The 25,160-nt window shown below is 37.0% G+C and overlaps 1 protein-coding gene across 2 annotated transcripts in view; it reads left to right on the forward strand.

Annotated features, from left to right (window-relative positions):
- The window catches only part of Sycp1 (synaptonemal complex protein 1), an 85,914-nt gene that overhangs the window by 21,114 nt on the left and 39,640 nt on the right, over positions 1 to 25,160 (forward strand). For both annotated transcript variants that reach the window (XM_048351838.1, XM_048351839.1), the window contains exons 11-19: positions 1,000 to 1,108; positions 3,534 to 3,628; positions 3,997 to 4,181; positions 7,306 to 7,373; positions 13,821 to 13,882; positions 17,707 to 17,811; positions 19,205 to 19,308; positions 21,492 to 21,609; positions 22,449 to 22,519. In XM_048351838.1, the coding sequence (XP_048207795.1) occupies positions 1,000 to 1,108; positions 3,534 to 3,628; positions 3,997 to 4,181; positions 7,306 to 7,373; positions 13,821 to 13,882; positions 17,707 to 17,811; positions 19,205 to 19,308; positions 21,492 to 21,609; positions 22,449 to 22,519 (917 nt within the window). The remainder of the gene's footprint in view (positions 1 to 999; positions 1,109 to 3,533; positions 3,629 to 3,996; positions 4,182 to 7,305; positions 7,374 to 13,820; positions 13,883 to 17,706; positions 17,812 to 19,204; positions 19,309 to 21,491; positions 21,610 to 22,448; positions 22,520 to 25,160) is intronic.

Raw genomic sequence — 25,160 nt, forward strand, 5'->3', positions numbered from 1 at the left:
TGGCAAGAGTGCCTGCCTCGGATACACGAGGCCCTAGGTTCGATTCCCCAGCACCACATATACCAGAAAACGGCCAGAAGCGGCGCTGTGGCTCAAGTGGCAGAGTGCTAGCCTTGAGCGGGAAGAAGCCAGGGACAGTGCTCAGGCCCTGAGTCCAAGGCCCAGGACTGGCCAAAAAAAAAAAAAAATAGACTTTATCTTCCTTATACTTAAGTTTTCTTTCATACCTATCTTATACAGCATTGTCTCTGATTCTTCCAATATACTGTAGTTCTTTTGGGTGAGTTATCTTGTGTGTCATTAGTATGTTACTATATATATTCTTGTTAATTGAAATTATTTTCAGTTCCAATTGCTTTCCATCTTTACAATTTAAACTTTTGATAATTTTTTTAATTCCCACAAAATTGATTTGTTCTATCACTAATAATGCTTAAGTGTAGCTATTTGTCTCCCAAACCAGGCTGTGACTTTTGTGAAGGTGAATTACGTCATCTGTACACTGTTTATTATGATTTCTATTGCTCAGTAATATTTACTTGTAAGTGAGCCAGTAGATTCTGTTATATAATCTCAGCAATATGTTGAAATGCATAAAGTAATGTTAGATATATCAGGATTTTTTTTTTTTTTTTTTTTTTTTGCCAGTCCTGGGCCTTGGACTCAGGGCCTGAGCACTGTCCCTGGCTTCTTCTCGCTCAAGGCTAGCACTCTGCCGCTTGAGCCACAGCACCGCTTCTGGCGGTTTTCTGTATATGTGGTGCTGGGGAATCGAACCTAGGGCCTCGTGTATCCGAGGCAGGCACTCTTGCCACTAGGCCATATCCCCAGCCCATATCAGGATTTTTTGTTTATTCATTTGGTAAATGTTTATTACATAGCATGTATTGTATGACATTTGAAAAATATAAACAAGTATTTAAGAGAATTATAGATGATAGGAAGTGCTGAAAATGTCACATTTTTTTATCTCTAATGTTTACAAAATATTCATTTCAGGTATCACTACTATTGATCCAAATTACTGAAAAAGAAAAGAAAATCAAAGATTTAACATTTCTGCTGCAAGAATCCAGAGATAAAATTAATCAATTAGAGGAACAGACAAGTAAGAGTTTATAATAGAAAATATGACAGTGTGTTGGGGCTGGGAATATGGCCTAGTGGTATCCATGAAGCCCTGGGTTTGATTCCTAGGCACCACATTAAACAGAAAAAGCTGGAAGTGGTGCACTGTGGCTCAAGTGGTAGAGTGGTAGCCTTGAGCAAAAAGAAGCTAGGGATGGTGCTCAAGCCCTGAGTTCAAGCCCCAGGACTGGCAAGAAACAAAACAATATGACAGTGTGTCTTATGTTGAACTAGTGAGTTTTAAAGTTTTAAATCATATGAAAATCAAACATTTCAAAAATATAAAGTACTAGCTAATCAGGGCATATATTTTTCTTGTTACATTCTCAATCAACGTTTCTTACACTTTATAGGTTTATAATCCTCACTGTGGGTTGAATCAGCTAGGGGAAGGCATGAAAAATTCACTTTTTCCTTTCCCATACTTTAAACCTTTAGAATTTACACAATATGCTCCAAAAGTACATTAATTTCAAGTTTTTAAATTAATATCAAATACATTATTGACTGATTATGGTGCTAGGGATTGAACCCAAGACTTTGCATCTGCTATGCAAGTGTTCTACCACTGAGCTGTATCTCAACAATTTTATATACTTAAGAGGAGCAATGTGATATTTTGGTTCATACACATATTGGGTTGTGATCAATTAAGGTAACAGCCAATTCCATCACCTAAACTTTGATAATTTCTTTATAAAAGGTTCATTCAAATTCTTTCTTATTCATTGATACATTCCAAACATTACTGGGTACATGTGGATTTTAAAATGTTACACATTATTGTTGAAGTTTTTCTTTTATCATTATGGAATAATTTTGTCTTGATGATACTATTTATCCTGAAGTCTATTTATGGTGTTATGTACATTTTATCTGGCTTTATTTTTCTTGGATGAATACCTAAACGTATAATGAGTTGTATATTTACTTAAGAGCTTTTTCAGCGGGCTGTGACATTTTATGTTCTCAACAGCTATGTGTATCACCTGTTTGTCTACATCTTAAGACTTTGGTGGCATCACTTTTAGCTATTCTGATAGGTATGAAGAGTCATCTTCATTTCTTTTGGCTTGCTTTATCATGATGGCTGATGGTGTTTAATCTATATTTTTTCTCTTATGGAATATCTCATTATGTATTTTTCTCATGTTCTTTTTTGGGGTACTGGTGTTTGGACTCAGGATCTGAGTGCTGTTTCTTGGCTTTTTCATTCAAGGCTGACAGTACACCACTTGATCCACAGTTCCACGACCATCTTTTTACTGGTTATTTGGAAATAAGAGTCTTACACAGAACTGGAAATGTAGCTCAGTGTAGAGTGCTTGCCTAGCATGCATGAAGCCCTGGGTTCAAGCCCCAGGACCGGCACACACATACACAAAAAGAGTCCTACAGACTTTTTGCCTTAGATACTTTTGAACCACGATTCTCAGATCTCAGCTCCTAAGGGACTAGGATTACAGATAAGAACCGTCAGCACTGGGCTCCAAAACATTCTTTTACATCAAATGAAACAGCACATGATGTATGTATGTCACAACTGGACAGTGATATGAAGCAAAAATGAAAGTGATATGCAAACAAAAATAAAAGGCATATGTGCCTTTTTGGGGTATGCATTATAATTTTATAAGTATTTAAAACGTTTAAAAATAGTCATTTTGGGCTAAAGGCATGGTTCAAATGGTACAATATTTACCTAGCAATTCCAAAGCCCTAAATTCAAACCTTGGTACAAAAAAAGCATCTTAAATATTTGTGAAAGAACCTTATAAAATCCGTAAATGTTGTTAAATAATGCCCCAAATTACTATGTCTATCTGGCCACTGGTGGCTTATGCCTATAATTCTAGCTACTCAGAGACACAATATCTTAAGAATCAAGGTTCAGAGAAAGCCAAGATAGATAAAACTGTGACACTTTTTTTTTTTGCTAGTCCTGGGGCTTGAACTCAGGGCCTGAGCACTGTCCCTGCCTTCTTTTTGCTCAAGGCTTGCACTCTACCACTTGAGCCATAGTACCACCTCTGGCCTTTTCTGTGTATGTGGTACTGAGGAATGGAACCCAGGGTTTCATGGATGCTAAGGCAAGCACTCTACCACTAGGCCACATTCCCAGCCTCACTATTTTTTTTTTTAAATCTTCAGTTAACCAGCAAAATGCCAGAAGTGGATGCATGGGTTCAAGTGGTAGAACACCATTTGTGAGCAAAAAAGCCATGTGAGAGTGAGAATCTTGGACTTCAGTCTTTAGTACTAGCACAGAAAAAAATATTACTAATTCTGTATTTTCACAATCTTCCTCATTTTGGACTATTGTTTAATTGAGGGAAAATGTCAAAAATAGTTTTCTTGCTATTTGTTTTCTATTAAGTAGTACCTATATGTAATTTTAATTTTAGGATTACTGGATGAAAAGCTAAAGGAATCAAATGAAAAGAAGCATTATTTGTCATCAGAACTTGAAGATACCAAAATATCTCTGCAAAGAAGTATGGTATGATTTAAATCTTGTAGGTCTAGCACTGTCAGCAAATACCTACTGTATACTAATACTGTATACAAGAATCCAGAGCTTTAGAATATACTAAATGCTTATTTGTTAGTGATGTATAAAAACACAGCAAAAGTTTAATCAATATACATGACTAAGTACCAACAGAGTGATTCAGACTAGCAAATTTTATATGAGATTTAAAAATTGAGAGAGCTCTATGGATTGAATGGACTATTAATATTAAGTCTCAAGGGAAAGATTTGTAACTAGAAGTAGAGGGTAGTGGGGGAAGCAAATATATAAAAGCTAAAGTTAGCTTTTTTTCTTTTGGTCTTTGAATCATCAGTTTTGTACTTTATTTCATTTAGACTTCTCAAAAGGCTTTAGAAGGAGATTTACAGATAGCAACAAAAACAATACATCAGCTTACTGAAGAAAAAGAAGCTCAGATGGAAGAATTTAATAAAGCTAGAGCTGCTCATTCATTTTCAGTGACTGAACTTAAAAGTACGATCTGCAAATTGGAGGAATTATTGAGAACAGAACAACAAAGGTGCAAAAACTGAATAGTAACTACTATTTGTAATATTCAGTGCCATATCTGTTGTCAATCAATATTCAATTCCACAGCAACTGTAGTTAGCAGGTTGTATGTCAAGTGTCACCTTCCTGTATAAAGCTGATATTGAGTAAGCAGGAAAAGATACAAATGTAGGCATTTGCATCATAGTTCTCATGCCTAGTTTTCCATAGAGTCAAGCTAAAAAGAGAAGTTCCTGAGTGTTAATGCAGTGATTTGATTTCTTTATTTATTCTATGGGTTATTATTAGCTTCATAGGAATAATTTATAGATGGAGGAATTTCTTTACTGGGGTCTGTAACTTCTCTGACTTAAAATTTTAGAAAATATCCTAAGATAAAGTAGATTACTACTCTATAGTTACTACTATCTGTGATAGAATTCATTTGCATTTCATATATACTGCTTTTTTTTCCTGTTCTGGGACTTGAACTCAGGGCCTGAGCACTGTCCCTGGCTTCTTTTTCCTCAAGGCTAGCACTCTACCACTGGAGCCACAGTGCCACTTCTGGCTTTTTCTATACATGTGGTGCTGAGGAATCAAACCCAGGGCTTCATGTATGCCAGACAAGCACTCTACCACTAGGCCACATTCCCAGCCCTAAACTGCTATTTTTCATGACTTTCTATTAAGGAAATATATTAAGATGTGTTATGAGACCTCAGTAGCTTTTTTGTCCCTTTGGCATTAAGATTAATTAAGCTTGGTACAGGGTAAAGAAAAACAGATTTTTGTTTCAAGAGTGAAATCTACTTGGTACTTTTCTACAACTGCTGGTGCATGTGAGCGAAGAAAAGACAGTTTTTGTTGTTGTTGTTCTAGCTCTTTTGCTCAAGGGTAGCATTCCACCAGTTGCTCTAGCTTTTTGCTAGTTATAATGGAGGTAAGAGTTTTATGGACTTGTCTGTTGGGCTGGCTTCAAAAATTGATCCTCAGATCTCAGCCTCCTGAGTATCTATGATTAGCCGTGTGAGATATCAGCGCTTGGAAAAAGGTAGCTCTTTTAGTTCTTTTCCTCTTTTCTCTCTCTTTTTTCCTTCTCCCTCTTTTACCCTCCAGTTCCTTCTGTCTTTCCCCCCACTCTCCTCCTTTCTTTCCTCCTCCTCCCTCCCTCCTCCTCCTCCTCCCCCTCCCTCCTCCTCCTCCTCCTCCCTCCTCCTCCTCCCTCCTCCTCCTCCTCCCTCCTCCTCCTCCTCCTCCTCCCTCCTCCTCCTCCTCCTCCTCCCCCCTCCTCCTTCCTCCCTCCTCCTTCCTCCCTCCTCCTCCTCCTCCCTCCTCCTCCTCCTCCTCCTCCTCCTCCCTCCCCCCACCCTCCCCCCCACCCTCCCCCCGCCCTTTCTTCCTCTTTCCTATCTCCTCTATCTCCTTTACTCATTCTTCTCTTTTATTCTTGACACTACTGAGGATTGAACTCTGGGCCTCATGCTTGCTAAGCAAGCATTCTACCGCTTGAATTACATTCTGTATCTTTTTGCTTTTTGTGTTTATTAAAAAGTTTCTGGGAGCCAGGCACCAGTGGTTTATGCCTATAATCCTAGCTATTCAAGAGGCTGATATCTGAGGATCATGGCTCAAAGCCAGCCCTAGCAGGAAAGTCTGTGAGACTCTTCTCTTCAATTAAATCATAGAAAAAGCCAAAAGTGGTGCTGTGGCTCAAGTGGTAGAGTGCTAGCCTTGAGCAACAGGAGCTCAGGGACAGTGCCAAGGCCCAGAGTTCAAGCCTCAGGATCAGCAAAAACCAAAAAATAAAACATACACATGCACCCCCACACACATACACACGTGTGTGCATTCACACACATGAGCCACTGGTGTCTGGCTACTAGTCCTTAAGTTTTAAAAAATAACTGCATGCACAGACATATAAACATATATAGTTTCATGCTTTTGCCTTGTTTGTTCACAGACTATGATAAATCTAGTTAGCCTCCTAAGATTATAGACATTTACTATCATTTTTGACCCTAATCGTATATATTCTTGATTTACTACTTCTAGCAGTTTTCAGATTATAAAATTGTGACGTTAACTTAGATTCATCTTTTCCATTTACCTTTGTGTAAGGAATTAGCAGCTAGACAAGTCAATAAAATTACATATATTGTCATGTTTTTATAAGGAATACTTTTATGTAATAATATTTATTCATTAATGCAGTAATATGGTTTTCAGGTAAGAGACATGTTAGTTAGATGTAAAGGTTTTATGTAGGTGTAATTAACATTCAGTTATGTATGTGTATGTATTTTTTTGTCAGTCATGGTACCTGGGCGCTGTCCCTGAGTTCTTCAGCTGAAGGGTAGCACTTTATCACTTGAACCACACCACCACTTCTAGTTTTCTGATGGTTAATTGGAGATGAGTCTCATGGGGACTTTCCTGCCCAGACTGGCTTTGAACCATGATCCTCAGATATCCACCTTCTGAGTAGCTAGGATTACAGGTGTGAGCCACCAGTGCCTTGCCAATCGTGTTTATAAGAATTATTTTTTATTTAAAAATGTCATACACAGGGATAGCACTTAGTAAAATGTTTAATAACTGGGTATAAAGAGAAATATTTTTACGATATGTCTTAGAAATACGTTAGTTGCCTCTTGCCTCATTGTAACAATTTTTTTTTTTTTTTTACCAGTTCTGGGGTTTGAACTTAAGGCCTTGGCACTGTCCCTGAGCTGCTTTTTTTGCTTGAGGCTAGCACACAACTACTTGAGTCACAACACCACTTGGTTTTTCTGTTTACATGGTACAGAGGAATCAAACCCAGGGCTTCATGCATGCTAGGCAAGCACTCTACTACTAAGCTACGTTCCCAGCCCAAGTTATTCTTTTTTTTTTTTTTTGCTAGTCCTAGGGCTTGAACTCAGAGCCTGAGCATTGTCCTTGGCTTTTTCTTTTTTCCTCAAGGCTAGCACTCTACCACTTGAGCCATAGCGCCACTTCTGGCTTTTTCTATATATGTGGTACTGAGGAATCGAACCCAGGGTTTCTAGTAGAAAAGGCAAGCAACTCTACCCCTAGGTCATATTCCCAGCCCCTGACACAGTTTTAGTAGTTGAATTCTGACTGATTATTTTACATTTTAAACTAACAAGACTGGAAAAAATTGAAGATCAAATGAAAATACTTACCAAGGAGCATCAGAAGAAATCAAGCGAACTGGGTAAGACATAGAGAATAACATGTACTTTGATAATATTAGTTATAAAAAATTGAATATGGGATATTTCAACCTTATGCAAGACTATTTTGTTTCATCTTTTTCCTTTTTTGTGGGGGGGGCTTTTTTTAGTGCTACTGGGTGGTAACTCAGTCTGGTGCTTACTAAGCAAGTGTTCTACTACTTGAGCCACACCTCTAGTCTTTTTGACTCAACCAGCCTGGACTGTGATCCTTCTGTTTACACTTCCCAGTCATGTGCTACTATTTCTCTTCAGATGGAGTAGCACAGACTTTTTGCATAGGTTGACCATGAACCATAATCCTTTAATCTCAGCCTATTAAGTAGTAGATTATAGTTATGATCCACTGTGCTCAATTCTTTCCCCTTATTTTAGTATTCAGAGGCCTTAGTAATTTTTAGTGAAAAATGTTTGTTATATTTTAATTGATTTTTTTTCTGCTCTGTAGTCCTGACTGGCCTCAAACTTGAAATCCTCTTGCCTCTTGCCTTTGCTTTTAGTTGAATTTTTGTTTCATTGTTTAGCCGTGTTGGATTATGAGCTATTTGTTGGAAAATATGATCGTGTGTTATCAAAAGGTATTGTTAATATTCAGTAACTCTATAGCTAAAGAAGTTGGGTAATTGTTTTCTGAATTTAGGACCATGTAGTTAACCAATTTGAATAGCTCATTATAATTACAAATGTAGGGAATTACAAACATTGAAAATGTTTTTCCAATGTCATTTAAAATGTTTTCATAAATTATATTTCATTAACAGAAATTTTCTTGAATATATTAATATTTTAAGCTTATTGGCTCTTAATATGTGTATAATTAATATAATTACTAACATTGCATAATATTTGGAGTGTTTGCTTAGCATTCAAAAATCGTTCAAATTCTTGAACCATATTTATGCATTTCTTTTTGTAATGCTGAATTTTCTACTCAAGATTAACCCTTGACCATATACAGTTGTACTATCAAAATAGAATAATTTTGTTTTATTTTACATTAGAATTTAAAAAATATATTCAGTACATAATTTTAAATTTTTCTTAAGAGCATAAACTACTTTTGAAATCATTGCATATGTAATACTTTCTTTAGAATGGTTGAATGTTGTAGACTAAAGAATAACACTAAAATATCTTTTTTTTTTTTTTTTGGCCAGTCCTGGGCCTTGGACTCAGGGCCTGAGCACTGTCCCTGGCTTCTTCCCGCTCAAGGCTAGCACTCTGCCACTTGAGCCACAGCGCCGCTTCTGGCCGTTTTCTGTATATGTGGTGCTGGGGAATCGAACCTAGGGCCTCGTGTATCCGAGGCAGGCACTCTTGCCACTAGGCTATATCCCCAGCCCCACTAAAATATCTTTGATATTTATTTATAGTAGTTAAGAATCATTGAATGTTGAACTTAAAGAATAATTCTAGTCTTTGATACTTGTTACAGTTTAGTGTAATACTGAAATTAAATGGCTGTTATTTAGCATATCAGTTGCATGATGTACAATTATTCTCATAATAGGCCAATACATTATGAGAAGTTTGGGTATGAAATTCTAGAGTTGTGAACGGTTACATGTACTTTTTTTTTTTTTTTGGCCAGTCCTGGGCCTGGGCCTTGGACTCAGGGCCTGAGCACTGTCCCTGGCTTCTTCCCGCTCAAGGCTAGCACTCTGCCACTTGAGCCACAGCGCCGCTTCTGGCCATTTTCTGTATATGTGGTGCTGGGGAATCGAACCTAGGGCCTCGTGTATCCGAGGCAGGCACTCTTGCCACTAGGCTATATCCCCAGCCCTTACATGTACCTTTTTAAGCATTGTTTTAGACGTGGGAACATTTAGAAGTAAAATACTATGTTCTTGAGAAATTTCTAATTATTATGAGAGTTTGAACACACAAAACCATTGGAATAATGTTGTCCAAGGTGAGAATGTGAAGAAGAATTACATTAGGGCAAGGAAGAAAATAATAAAACTTCAAGATTTTTTAGGCATGTTTTAAATGTGTTTGTATATGTATATATGTGTGTGTGTATGTAAAACTTTCTCTCTGTATATACATCATATGTATACAGAATGTTTTTAGTTTGTGCTGGTACTGGGGCTTGTACTTAGGGCCTAGATGTTGTCCTTTAGCTGTTTTTCTCAAGGCTGCTGCTCTACTACTTGAGCCACAGCACTACTTCCAGATTTTTGGTGGTTAATTGGAGAAAAGAATCTCATGGACTTTGCTCCAGCTTGCTTTGAACTTTCCTTCTCAGATCTCAGCCTTTTGAGTAGCTAGGATTACTAATCAGGCATGAAAAATTGGTACTTGATTACAGATAACATATTTATCTTACATTTTTGCATAAAATACATCTTTGTATTAAAATTTTTTGTTATGCTTAGGATAAATCCTCAAATTTCTTATTTACATAGGTGTGTTAAGGTTGATACCAAGAGTAAGCTAAAGGTACGCATGATATGTGGATGATGGGACTGGGAAAAGACTTATTGGCAAGGAAATTATAAAAGTGGTCTTTAAAGTATGAAAAGAACCTTTGTATAGTTGTAGAAGATGATGGAGTGTAGAAAACATTTTGTGTCAGGGAGCATAATAACTTCACATTAATTTTTCTTCAGTTCACAGTATCTCAAGCCAGAAATCTTGATATTCTCTACATTTTTCTCCCTTGTCACTTTTTTGGGGGCCAGTTCTGGGGTTTGAACTCAGGGCCAGGACGCTATCCCTGAGCCTCTTTGTGCTCAGTGCTGGAGCTCTACCACTTGACCCACAGCACTACTTCCAACCTTTTCTGAGTAATTTATTAGAAGAGTCTCACAGACTTTCCTGCCAGGGCTGGCTTCAAACTGTGATTCTCAGATCTCAGCATCCTGAGTAGCTAGATAGGATTACAGGCATGAGCCCCTGTTGCCCAACTATGATTTACTTTTAATTGGAATCTAGTATTGCTTCTGATTCTTTTTTGTTTTGGCCAGTCTGGGGCTTGAACTTAGGGCCTAGGCACTGTTCCTGAGCTGCTTTTGTTCAAAGCTAGCACTATACCACTTGAGCCACAGCACCACTTCTGGCTTTTTCTGTTTATGTAGTACTGAGGAATGGAACTCAAGGCTTCATGCATGTTACGCAAGCCCTCTACCACTATGCCACATTCCCAGCCCACTTCTGATTCTTTTTAAGAAAATTTATTTGTTGTTATTGTAACGGTGATGTACAGAGAGGTTACGGTTACATAAGTCAGATAAAGAGTACATTCCTTTTGAATAATGTCACCCCTTCTCTTTTGCTCTCTCCCATTTTTCCTCCCATTCCTACCCACAATTTCTATAGTTCATTTTCAACATGGTGTCTAGTGAGTATCACTGCTGCACTTGTTTACCCTTTGTCCCTGTTTCTGATTCTTCTTAATATCTTATTTATAAAATGTAACTATATGAAGAGCTTTTTCCCTTAGATAACTCTTGAATATTATTTTTATCTTGAATAGTTCAAATCCATATAAATTATATTCTTTTTGCTGTTAGTTTAAGCACATTCATTTTGCTTTGATGATAATTATGAAGAACCCAATGGAACACAAATGATCAAATTAACCATCTTTATCTCTCACTGTATTTATTTAGTAGCTTCTGTTTGATTTGCTTTTATTTCATAATTTTTGTGTGTGTGTGTGTGGTGGGGCTTGTACTCTGGGCCTGGGTGCTGTCCCTGAGCTCTTCAGCTCAAGGCTAGCGCTCTACCAGTTGATCCACAGCACCACTTCTACTTTTCTGATGGCTAATTGGAGATAAGAGTCTCATGGGCTTTTCTGCTCAGGCTGGCTTTGAATCAAGATCCTCAGATTTCAGCCTCTGGAGTAGCTAGAATTACAGGTGTGAGCCACCAGTGCCTGGCTATTTTGTAACTTCTTATTGTTTTATTTCCTGCCCGTTCTTTGCGTTTGTGAAAGTGTATGTGTATGTACATGTACATATATACATACTTTCCCTTATGTTTGCTTCCTAATTTTATGAGATCAAGGTGAGAGTATAGAGACATGCTCAGTCCAGTGTGTGTGTGTGTGTGTGTGTGTGTGTGTGTGTGTGTGTGTGTGTGTGTGTGTGTGTGTGTGTGTGTCCGTCCATGTGTGTCCGTGTGTGTGTGTGAGTGTGTGTGTGTGTGTGTGTGTCCTGGGGCTTGAACTCAGGACCTGAGCACTCAAGCATCTTTTTACCACTTTAGTCACTGCTCTACTTTTGGCTTTTTTGTGTGTGTATGTGGAGGGGGGAGGGGCGAGGAGAGTTTAGTAGAGATAAAAATTTCACAGACTTTCTTGCTTGGACTGGCTTCAAATCCTGATCTTCAGATTCCAGCCTCCTGAGTAGCTAGGATTATAGGTGTGAGCCACTGGTGTCTGGCTACTAGTCCTTAAGTTTTAAAAAAGAAAATTTCAGGGCCAGGAGTTTGGCCTAGTGGCAGAGTGCTTGCCTGGCATGCATGAAGCCCTGGGTTTGATTCCTTGGTACCACATAAACACAAAAAAATGGAAGTGACTCTGTGGCTGGAGCATTGAGCAAAAAGAGCTCAAGGACAGTGCCCAGGCCCTGAGTTCAAGCTCGAGGACTAGCAAAAAAGAATTATTTTGATCTAAAATGAACCTTTTTGGTTAAATAAACTTTGCAAATGACAAATTTTTCCTCTTAGATTATGAATGAGCTTTATATTTTTTACTGGTTTTTCTTTAAATGTCATGGATATTATTACAAGTATTTTTAAATATATAGAGACTGAAAAATTTTCAGTAATTTTGTTTTATGTCCAATGATTAATAACTATAATGGTGAGCAAAACAGTATTTCAGGCACCATACATATGTAGGTAGTTTAAAATGTAAGAAAGAAAAAAGCAGGAGATTTGGTCTGATGAGACTTTTAAATTATTAGCATAATGTCATATTCATAGAAGTACAGAAAATCATTGCAAAGCACTATTTTTTAGGTTATCAGGGAGAAAAGGTGTCACAAAAGAAAGTAGAATTTAGGGAGGAAACAGGAAATGCAAATAATGCAAGATCTTGGTGAAGTAAAAATAAGTTGAGGGCTGGGAATATGGCCTAGTGGCAAGAGGGCTTGCCTCCTATACACGAAGCCCTGGGTTCAGTTCCCCAGCACCACATATATAGAAAATGGCCAGAAGTGGCGCTGTGGCTCAAGTGGCAGAGTGCTAGCCTTGAGCAAAGAGAAGCCAGGGACAGTGCTCAGGCCCTGAGTCCAAGGCCCAGGACTGGCCAAAAATAAATAAGTTGACTGTTCTTAATATCAAATGTTACTAAGCTTCATAATGTTAAAGACAAAAAATTACATTGCGGGCTGGGGATATAGCCTAGTGGCAAGAGTGCCTGCCTCGGATACACGAGGCCCTAGGTTCGATTCCCCAGCACCACATATACAGAAAACGGCCAGAAGCGGCGCTGTGGCTCAAGTGGCAGAGTGCTAGCCTTGAGAAGGAAGAAGCCAGGGACAGTGCTCAGGCCCTGAGTCCAAGGCCCAGGACTGGCAAAAAAAAAAACAAAAAAAACAAAAAAATTACATTGCAAAATGGCTGTTACTGATATTTAAGATTATGGTTTTGACTTTTGTTGCTACTGAAATCAGTTTTTGTAATGGCAGTCAACAAATAAATGGATACTTATTATTCAAAAAAAAGATTATGGTTTTGTTAACATAATATAAATAGGCAATAATTAATATAATTCTATTACTTTTTATTACTAATATCATGGAGATAGGTAGGTGAAAGAAATGTCCAAAAAATTAGAATTTGAAAAAATGAGAAAACTGACAGCTTGAATTGGCAGATAGATTAATCAAGTATTTTTGTTTTATATTCAAACAGGGCATTGAGATGTCGGAGAAATTAAATATTTTTCTACTTAGAGTTGGCATATATTATTAATAGCAGCTAAAGTCTCAGAGAAGATGGGAGTGTGAAAAGCAAGATAACTTATTTAAAGTTTGGAGTGAAGACTTAAGAAGCCAGTTTGATGAGTTGGGGGTAAAGGCACATACAGATCACATTTTAATATATTTTATGTAGCTCCATTGCCTATTTTGCTTTATAAACTCTGGGCTCATTTGGCTGTGGAATTAACCTTATGGAAACATTGCTACTAATATTTATCAGTTATTACTATTAATTTTTTGACGCTATGTTTTACTATGTATTTCAGTCTGGCTTCACCTTTATCCTCTGAATTGCAGGAAGGCACCATTACTTTCAGCTTTGCATTATTACTTTTGCATAGTTGATTTGAAGTTACTGTATGTTTCCTCTGTGCTTTATGTGCTCTACTTACATTAATCTCTTTTGCTTTTTCCCCTTCAGAAGACATTATTTCCTCTCTCTGATTTCCTATTCTTTTAATCTAGCTTTTAACATATTTCTTTTGCTTATTTCAGAAGAAATGACTAAGTTTAAAGCTAACAAAGAAGTAGAATTTGAAGAACTGAAAAAAGTATTGGTAAGTATATAGTTTTTTCTATTAATATATATATATGTATATAAATTTTACCTTCCAAAATAATACTGAGTTGACTGGCTTAGGCTCTCAAAGTATAACTATTTTATACTAACTTTAGCTAAGACATAAACATATTTGGCTCTAAACCTACAATCATACTGTATTAATTTTATTACATGTGGTTGACTGTTTGGGTCAAAATGTGTAATGTGGATGGCACATTCAGATAATGGCTATGCAGGCAGTTGATATTGAGTGTTTTTGGTTAGTAATCAAATAGAGTGCTAAGTAGTGTAAAATATTATAAAGCTTTATAAATAAGACAGAATTGCATCACAAAATAGTTATTGTTGATCTCTGAGATCAAAATTTTTCTTAATATCTTGGAGATAGGTACTAGTTTACTTGGAGTTACGAAAAAATTTCTAGTTAATAAATATGAACTTGAAGTGAGAAATTGGAGCATTCAAATTGAATTTTGTTCTACAAAGATCCAATTTTGAAAAAGTTATGCAACAAATATATTTAGTGCCTATTTTTAGTATTCATGTAGAAAAAATATTTAGTGAATTTGTAGGATAAGGCTTCATTATAATTACAGTATATATAGCACAGGCTGGCAAGCCTTTTTATTGCTTTTTTCTTTCAAGCAGTATTAGGGATCAAATCCAGGTCCTTGCATATACTAGACCAATGCTCTAAGCTTAGCAAACATTTTCTGTAGTTTACTAGGATTTGTTATTATTATTGCTGCTGTTGTTGTTTGTGGGGCTTAAACTCAGAGTCTGAGCTGGTGCTCTACCCCTTGAGCCACAGTGACATTTCCAGTTTTCTGGTGGCTAATTGAAGAGTCTCTTGCACTTTTATGAACTAGTATATGTCTATGATTTTTTTTTTTGGCCAGTCCTGGGCCTTGGACTCAGGGCCTGAGCACTGTCCCTGGCTTCTTCCCGCTCAAGGCTAGCACTCTGCCACCTGAGCCACAGCGCCCCTTCTGGCCGTTTTCCATATATGTGGTGCTGGGGAATCGAACTGAGATCTTCATGTGTAGGAGGCAGGCACTCTTGCCACTAGGCCATATTCCCAGCCCATGTCTATGATTCTTAACAGGGGACCTCAATAACCCAGTTGCTTTGTGCATAGGACTATATATAATGAAGTATATCAACATAACTCCAATATATGTAAACAAGAGGTTCTTCTTGTGTCCTGTATGTAGTTTGTTTTTCATTTCTCTTAGTACCTTGTATCTTGTGTATAAGGTTATTCAATATGTGGAAGGGAAAGGGAATCACAAACAGGAGGACAAAGGATGAACCAATGCAGCATTGATACTCACTTGACACTATGTGGGAAATGAGCCTTACAACTTGGGGGAGGGGTGAATATAAAGGGGTAAGTGAGAGATAATAAGGGATGGAATAGTAATAATAAAAAACAAATGTACTCATTGCCCTACTTATGTAACTGTAATCCCCTGCTCATCACCTTTTCAATAAAAATAAAATTAGAAAAAATTTTATTGACTTTTCTGCCCAGGCTGGTTTTGAACTTCAGTCCTCAGATCTCAGCCTTCTGAGTAGCTAGGATTTCCTTGCATAATATTGTCTTTGGGATTATATATTTCATTATCTTGAAATATAATCTTTGTAGGGTTTGGATGTGTGGTAGAGTGCTAGGTAATGAGTGAAAGCATCAGGTACCAAGTTAGAGTCCTGGTCTCAGACCATAAAAAAAGAGAAAGAAATATAACCCTTATGTATTTAATTCCTTTAGGCCTTTTTTCCTGAGCAGATGTTGACTTTTCTAAAGTCATTTCTGTATTTGTTGAAATGATCATATTTTATTCATGATTCTATTTATGTGCTACATTTTATACAATTATTGACTTGCATATTTTGAACCATCCTTGTGTCCTTGGAGTAAAACCAACTTGTTTATGATATATAATCTTTCTATTGTGCTCTTTGATTTGATTTCCAAATACTTTACTGAAGAATATTTTTTTCTTTTTTTATGCCAATTCTGAGGCTTGAACATAGGACCTAGGCACTGTCCCTGAGCTTTTATTTTTTGTTGTGCCATTCCTGGGGCTTGAACTCAGGGCCTGGATTCTGTCTCTATGTATGCTTTGGGGCACAGCTCTACTTGTGGCTTTTATGGTGCTTAGTTGGAGTTAAGAGTTTTTGGGACTTTCCTACTTGGACTAGCTTTGAACCATGATTCTCAGATCTCATCCACCTGAATAGCTAGGATTATAGGTGTGAATCACTAGGGCCTGTCTCCTTTCTATTCTTTGTTGTTTTTGTTGTTGGTTGGGGAGCTTGAACTCCAGGCCGGGGTGCTCTCTCTGAGTTCTTTTCGCTCAAGGCTAGTGCTGTACCACTTGAGCCACAGTGCCACTTCTGGCTTTTTCTGAGTGGTTTATTGGAGATTAGAGTCTCAGGGACTTTCCTGCCTGGGCTGGCCTTGAACTGCGATTCCCAGATCTCAGCCTTCCGAGTAGGATTAAAGGTATGAGCCACCAGTGCTCAACTTCTTTTCTGCTAAGTTTAGATACCTACTAAGATTTAAGCAGGACTAGTTTAGGGATGGAAATAAGTTCAGTTCTTCTCTTGGATGAGAATATAGCTCAGTGTTAGAGTACCTTTGTAAACTATGAAGTTCTGGGCTTGACCACTATCACTGCATAAGCAAATAGATAAAAACAATTGAAAAAGTATAAACAATTACAACAGCACAGTAATAAAAAAGAGAAAAATAATACTAAAATTAGTAATAGCCTTGTCAGCATTTGTGTTCTCTCTCTCTCTCTCCCTCTCTATATATTCATACATATACACATTTTTTTTGTATTTTTGTCTTTTTGATTGTCCTTTTAAACTGGGGTCATCTTTTTCTGGCTTTTATTTGCATTTTCTTTGTGATTAGACTCAGCATTTTTTCATTTAGAAGTCTTTTCTTGAGAAGTGTTTACTTTCTTAGCTCTGTAGTCCTTCCTTTTCAAATTGATTTCACTTAGTTTTAATTGTTATTATTTTAATATTTATGACTAAGGTCTTAAATTCTCTAATTTACTTGCCAAAGTGAGCCTATTGAGGGAATAGGTTAATTCAAAATCATTTCATAGGGACTGGGGATATATAGCCTAGTGGCAAGAGCGCTTGCCTCCTATACATGAAGCCCTGGGTTCGATTCCCCAGCACCACATATACAGAAAATGGCCAGAAGTGGCGCTGTGACTCAAGTGGCAGAGTGCTAGCCTTGAGCAAAAAGAAGCCAGGGACAGTGCTCAGGCCCAGAGTCCAAGGCCCAGGACTGGCAAAAAAAAAAAAAAAAATCATTTCATAGGAAAAAATGATAACACTTGAGAGGAAATTGAGTGATGAAAGCTCCATTTGTCATTTATCATGTGAAAGAGGAACTCAACTTGCATAATTAAGAACAATGATTATGGTATGATAGTTTTAGGGAAACACATTTTCGTGCACTATTCATACAAAGGAGGATTGGTATGGTAGGGTGCTAACCTTGAGCAAAAAAAAAAGCTTAGGGACAGTGCCCATGAGACACACAGACACAGGCACGCGCACACATACACACACACACACACACACACACGCACACCCCCCCTATTTTTATTCCAGGGTTCTATTAAATTCTTTGTCACCATATTTCATTTTTTGACTTGGCTTAATAAAGATTTATTTTATCTTTTAAAGGAATTTTAGTCGAAAAGAAGCTTGTAAGTTTCTTTGGGCAATTTAATTTTTTTCAATATATGTGTAATTTGGATCTTACTGTTTGCTAATATTTTTAAATAGGCCGAAGATCAAAAGCTGTTAGATGAAAAGAAACAAATTGAGAAGATTGCTGAAGAATTAAAAGGAAACGAACAAGAACTTACTAGTCTGCTACAAACCAGAGAAGTTTGTTTAAAGAAAATTTTTATTTCAATGTTATATTAATAGAATATAGATTTGTAGAATAGATCATGGGGTAGCTATTTGATTTGTGAAATATTTCTTTGCAAAATTCTGTTTAAAAGTATATGCTCTGCCCTGGAAGGCAGCGGCCAGCTTCTCGCATTCTAAATGAAATGGCATCAAAACCCAGGGCACAGATGGAAAACGGATTTGCCACAGGGTCACATCCCCAGGGATCTTGACTCCAAGCCAAGTGCTCCTACCTGAGAAGGTTTTCATGTATTCGTTTGTTTTGACGCAGGGTCTTAAGATGTAGCCCCCCTCTGGCCTTGAACTCAAGATCTTCCTGCTATACCCTCTGCATGCTAGTTACAGATGTGCAAGCCCTTCTCGCTTGCCATGGGGCCGGGGTGAACGGTGGTTAGGTAAAATGTCCATTTTGAGAGAAAAAGCTCACTGAATAGCCGAGGCTGGCCTTAAACTTGTCATCCTCCTGTCTCAGCGGGCCACCTGCAGGGGTTATAGACATTTGCCACCATGTCCAACCCAACCCCCGCCCCCCAAATAAAGACATTTTTTAAATCAGTAAAAAAAATAAAGTATATGCTCTGGCTGGGCTCTAGTGGTTCATGCCTGTAAAATTCTCTCTATTCAGGAGGCTAAGTTCAGATTTTTCAAATGGTACATTTGAAACTTAGCCTTTATTAAGGTAGACTTCTCAGTTTATAAAATTTTTATAGCAATTACCTTATTTTAAAATTAATCTACTTTGGGCTGGGGATATAGCCTAGTGGCAAGAGTGCCTGCCTCGGATACACGAGGCCCTAGGTTCGATTCCCCAGCACCACATATACAGAAAACGGCCAGAAGCGGCGCTGTGGCTCAAGTGGCAGAGCGCTAGCCTTGAGCAAAAAGAAGCCAGGGACAGTGCTCAGGCCCTGAGTCCAAGGCCCAGGACTGGCAAAAAAAAAAAAATATATATATATATATATATACTTTCAATTATTATTACAATTATATTGTAACTATCTTTTTATTATAGTAAGATCATATTAAATTACACAATTTTATTTGATTTCACTGGTTAACATATTTTTTCTTTCTAATGTAACATTTAAAGTAAATTAGCTACTTGGTAGAGTAAAATTGATAAAAGTATTTCATAATATGTAAACGTCATTTTTCCAGATTGAATCTCAGACTATCAAGAGTTTGCTTTATTTCATTTGTCATTTCTTTGAATTAAAATAGTTATCATATTAGGTTTGCTTATATTTAAAATATATGACATCCTGACAAAGTTTTGCTAGTTATGATTTGATTATTAAGTGTGATTATAGTTTTTAAATGAAAACTTGGAAAAAGATTTGTCATAGAAATGTAATTTATTTTGCAGAAAGAGATACATAATTTGGAAATACAGTTAGCTTCACTTGCAACAAGTGAGCAGCATTGTTTAAAACAAGCTGAAGATCTGAAAACTGAGCTTGAAAAAGAGAAGTATGTTTTCTTTTCTTTTCTTTTTTTTTTTTTTTTTTGCCAGTCCTGGGCCTTGGACTCAGGGCCTGAGCACTGTCCCTGGCTTCTTTTTGCTCAAGGCTAGCACTCTGCCACTTGAGTCACAGCGCCACTCCTGGCCATTTTCTGTATATGTGGTGCTGGGGAATCGAACCCAGGGCTTCAAGTATACGAGGCAAGCGCTCTTGCCACTAGGCCATATCCCCAGCCCCGAGAAGTATGTTTTCTATCTCTATATAAAAAGTTTAGTTACTAAGCTTTCTTGTAATAATTATTAAATTACTTTCTCTATATGAATTTTAAATTTCATTTTGTTCCTAATTAAAGATTAAAGTAATTTTATTACTAGAGGAGGTATATATCATTTGCCTAAAAGGATACATATAATAAAGTTAAACTGCAATAGATCAACATACAGCTGCATACTCAATTGGGGTTGTCTCCAGGACCTCTAAAGATACTAAATTTGCTGATGCAGATATAAAGTTTGTGTATAACCTATGTCATATATCTTAAATAATCTCTAGATTACTTACAGAGAGTGATGTAGATATGATATATAAATAGTTGTACTAGTGTATTATGTGGGGAATAATTATAAGTAAAAGAAGTCTGTATGTTTAGTACAGATGAAGTTTTTTTGTTTTTTGTTTTCCTGATTTTTCTTTTTTTTTTTTGCCAGTCCCGAGGCTTAGACTCAGGGCCTGAGCACTGTCCCTGCCTTCTTTTTGCTCAAGGCTAGCACTTTACCACTTGAGCCACAGTGACACTTCTGCCTTTTTCTGTACATCTGGTACTGAGGAATTGAACCCAGGACTTCATGCATGTGAGGCAAGCACTCTACCACTAGGCCATATTCCCACCCCCTTCCTAAAAATTTTTATTTTTTTGGCCAGTCCTGGGACTTAAACTCAAGGTCTGAGTACTGTCCCTGGCTTCTTTTTGCTCAAGGCTAGCACTCTACCACTTGAGCCACAGTGCCACTTCTGGCTCTTTTTGTTTATATGGTGCTGAGGAATCAAACCCAGGGCTTCATACATGCTAGGCAAGCATTCTACCGCTAAGCCACATTCACAGCCCTCCTGAATATTTTTGATCTGTAATTGTTGATTCCTTAAATATGAAACCCATGGACATTGAGGATTAACTGTATTCTGTTTTTGGAGATATTTACTTTCCCATGGAAAAAAACTATTTGCAGTTTTAACTGATTTATGTTTTTCATGGTATATTTGCTTTTCAGTTTTGATTGCTTAGCAAACAACATTTTTTCCTTGAATATCCAGTAATATCAGGTAGGAAGAGATAATAGTTGCTCCTGAAATCATAGAGGAGGGCCACTTACTACTCTCCTTCATTTACAATTGGTCTGGACTGCAACTGATAACAACAGTAGTCTCCCAGTATGTCACACATTTTGAGAGTCAGGTGTTAGTAGCTCATCCCTGTAATCCTAACTAATCAGGAGGCTGAGCTCTGAGGATAGTGGTTCAAAGCTAGCCCAGACAGGAAAGGCCACGAGACTCTTATCTCCAATTAACCACCAAAGGCAAGAAGTGTAGTTGTGGCTTAAAGTGGTAGAGCACTAACTAGCCTTGAGGCACTAAAACTTAGGGAGAGTGACCAGGCCCTGTGTTCAAGCCCCAGCATCCAAAAAAAGTTTTTAGAGACCTTGTGTTAGCAGGGGTTAGTGTTGAATGTAAATTTTAAAATCATTTTTATTTCAGTGAAAATAATTAAAAGTTTATGGTTCATGTAGTACTCTAGTCACATTATCAGAAATTTAAGAAAATTTCTATGAGGCAGATTGAGACATAAAATACAAACATATGAGGAAAATAACATACCCTTCAGAATTTGTTGAAAATAACTATGCAAATAGTTGTTATACTACATTATTCTCTGGAATGACAAGATGCATAAGAACATGGGAAATATTCAAGGAAATACCTTGTTTTGAAAACAATATGAAAAATTTTCAAATATTTACAGATTAAAGGGAATAAAATAATCAACATGAATCTTTCACCTTGTTTCAAGAATTATTGGCTGATGACCAGTCTTGTTTTACTTATACTTCTAGCTCTTTCTCCTAAGAATATTTCAAATGTATCATCACATTTCATGTATAAGTATAATTAATGTGATATATTTTTAAAAAATAGACTTAAGAATACTGAATTAACTGCGAGCTACAGTAAGCTTTCATTAGAAAACAAACAAATTGCTCAAGAAGCAAGTGACAAGACCCTAGAGCTCAAGAGACAGCAAGAAGTTATTAATGTGAGTTGAAAAATTACTAATGACTTTTTCTTACCTCTAAAATTTGGGGGTTTTAGAATATATGACCCTGTGATGATGTTTTCAGTGTGTGTGTATGTGTTTTTGAAGTCCTAGGCTTGAACTTAGGGCCTGGGCACTATGCCTGAGCATTTGTGCTCAAGGTTAGCACGCTACCACTTGAACCACAGCTCTACTTTCAGCTTTTAGCATATGTGTTGTCAGTGAAAAAAGTGGTATTAGGGTCTGCCTTGGTGGAAAGGATCATATCAGAGAACAATAGCATTGACTTTGGCTTTAAAAGATGAATTATGAGTATAGTTAGGTAACAATAAAAGTAAAATATTCTTTGAAGCCAAAATAGTATAAACAAAGAATACAAGGCTCAAAATATCACTGAAAAATAAAACAGGTTTTTTAGGTGCTATATAGAGATTTTTAGGGAAATAAAGGCATTAGCTGGGCACTTGTGGCTCATGCTTATAATTCTAGCTACTCAGGAGACAGACCTCAGGGTTGTATTTTGAAGCCAGTGCAGATAGGAAAGTCCATAGGACTCTGATCTCCAATAAACCACTCAGAAAGACCAAAAATGGAGTTCTGGCTCAAGTGATAGAGTACTAGCCTTGAGCAAAAGAAGCTCAAGGAGTGTTTAGGCTTTGAGTTTAAGCTCCAACAGCTGCACCCAAAAATGTAAGACTGCAGGGTAGGGTGAAACTATGCAAATTAAATAAAGACTATTCTCTTGCTTTATATAACTAAGTTTTATGATAATAGATAAAAGTTTTAATATTTCTATTGTTGGCTAATACAAAATAAAACAATGCTGATTATCTCTTTAGAATGGCAAAAAGCAAGAAGAAGAAATGTTGAAACAAATAGAAAATCTACAAGAAAAAGAAACACAATTAAGGCAAGACTAATAATGAGTTGGTCTTTTTGGTCTTCAAAAGATTTTAGCATCATTATTCTGTTAAGTTACTATAAGATGAATTTGAATTAAATATGTTGAATATTGTATTAAAATAAAAGAATTAGACTTAAATTACTGTATGAAATTCTGCTAGGTAAAATGATAATGTCTAATTCTCTATATTGAAACATCTAGTGCAATTAGATGAAAACTTTAAAGCATCATAAACTTTGATTATTATTTAAGGTACATAACCATATCTAGAAAATTTAGAAGAAAAAAACTTTTAATAAGTTATTTCTAATTATATCAACTATTATAATATTTGGATATTAATGCTCACTATTTGGCCTTCGCTTATAACCAGTGATGAGCAATTTTATTATTTTTTTAAAATGTTTTTATTGTTACTACGAAGGTGATGTACAAAGAGATTACTGTTATATAAGTCAGGTAATGAGTACATTTCTTTTTTTCCCCGGTCATGGGACTTGGAACTCTGGGCCTGGGAGTGTCCCTGAGCTTGTCTGCATCAGGCTAGCGTTCTACCGCTTGAGCCACAGTGCCACTTCCTGATGAGCAATTTTGTGACTCCTCCAGTAATATTATTTATGAATCAATCCAGGCACTGGTGGTTCATGCCTAGAATCCTAGTTACTCAGGAGGCTAAGATCTGAGGATCGTGGTTCGAAGCTAACCTGAGCAGAAAATTCCATGAGACTCTTATCTCCAAGTAACCACCAGAAGACTGAAAGTGACACTCTGGCTTAAAATGGTAGAGTTCTAGCCTTGAATGCAAAAGCTCAGGAACAGTACCCAGGCTCTGATTTCAAGCCCCATAAACAACAAGAACAAGATTTTACTAAATAATATTTAACTTATTTCAAGTTATTTAAAGTGATATTTAATTATCTGAACAGATAAATAACATTTATCTTTATAACAGTATTTAAATTACTTAATTTAGTATTTATTTTATTTTTTATTTTTATTTTTTGGCCAGTCCTGGGCCTTGGACTCAGGGCCTGAGCATTGTCCCTGGCTTCTTTTTGCTCAAGGCTAGCACTCTGCCGCTTGAGCCACAGCGCCACTTCTGGCCGTTTTCTGTATACGTGGTGCTGGGGAATTTAACCCAGGGCCTCATGTATACGAGGCAACGCGCTCTTGCCACTAGGCCATATCCCCAGCCCTTAATTTAGTATTTAATACATGGGAATGTTGCTTAGTGGTAGAGTGCTTTGCTTAGCATGCATGAAGCCCTGGTTTCTATTCCTCAGTACCACATAAACAGAAAAAGTTGGAAGTGGTGCTGTGGCTTAAGTGGTAGAGTGCTAGCCTTGAACAAAAGAAGTTCGGGGACAGTAGTGCTCAGGCCCTGAGTTCAAGCCCTAGGACTGGCAAAAAAGTTATTTATAATAAACTAGTATTAATTTATGTTTAATATAAATTTAGTTATATTTAACATAGTCTATACATTTAATTGTATGTAGTTAATACTTAATATTATTTATTGATTTATTATATTCAATATATAAATTTATTGATTATAACAAAACTACTAATTGTTCTTATAATTTGTAATTTTTATTTTGTATTGTAATTTTGTTTTGTATTGTTTTTGTTGCCAGTCCTGTGGCATGGACTGAGCACTGTCCCTGGCTTCTTTTTGCTCAAGGCGAGCACTCTACCTCTTTAGCCACAGCACCAGTTCTGGCTTTTTTCTATATATGTGGTGCTGAGGAATCGAACCCAGGGCTTCGTATATACAAGGCGAGTGCTTTACCACTAGGCCATATTCCCTGCCCCACTTCGTAATTTTTATGGTTTGGATAGGCTTTGGAAATTTTTTTTTTTTTTTTTTTTTTTTGGCCAGTCCTGGGCCTTGGACTCAGGGCCTGAGCACTGTCCCTGGCTTCTTCCCAATCAAGGCTAGCACTCTGCCACTTGAGCCACAGCGCCGCTTCTGGCCGTTTTCTGTATATGTGGTGCTGGGGAATCTAACCTAGGGCCTCGCGTATCCGAGGCAGGCACTCTTGCCACTAGGCTATATCCCCAGCCCCTAGGCTTTGGAAATTTTTGTTTAAAATAATACTGGGGTTTGAAGACAGGGTACTATGACACTAGCCACAAGCTAGTTGCCTTTTCATAATTTATTCTTTGTAAAATTATCTGTTTATACATTTTCTCACTAGTCCTTTGAGGGATTTATTGTTACTAAGCATTAAAATGCTAACTTTGAGGTTTTTAAAAAAAATGAAATGGGAGTTTTTAAAATTTTGTATTGAATTTAGTTGCCTATCCTTTTGTGATTTTTTTTTTTTTTACCATTGGTTAACCCAGTGTACAATTTGTGGGTAAAATGTGAAGACTAATATTACAGTGGGCTACTTTTTATGAGGCAAGCACTCTTGTCACTAGGTCATATTCCCAGCCCTGGGCTACTTTTTAAAGAAGTTTCAAGTTACCTGGGTAATAGTTTTTGTATATCTACCTCTTTCATGAAGTTACAGAATTCTATACTATTAAATATACTTTTTTTTTTTTTTTTTTTTGGCCAGTCCTGGGCCTTGGACTCAGGGCCTGAGCACTGTCCCTGGCTTCTTCCCGCTCAAGGCTAGCACTCTGCCACTTGAGCCGCTTC

The sequence above is a fragment of the Perognathus longimembris genome, chromosome 7 (genome assembly GCF_023159225.1).
Source record: "Perognathus longimembris pacificus isolate PPM17 chromosome 7, ASM2315922v1, whole genome shotgun sequence".
NCBI classification, from domain to species: Eukaryota; Metazoa; Chordata; class Mammalia; order Rodentia; family Heteromyidae; genus Perognathus; species Perognathus longimembris.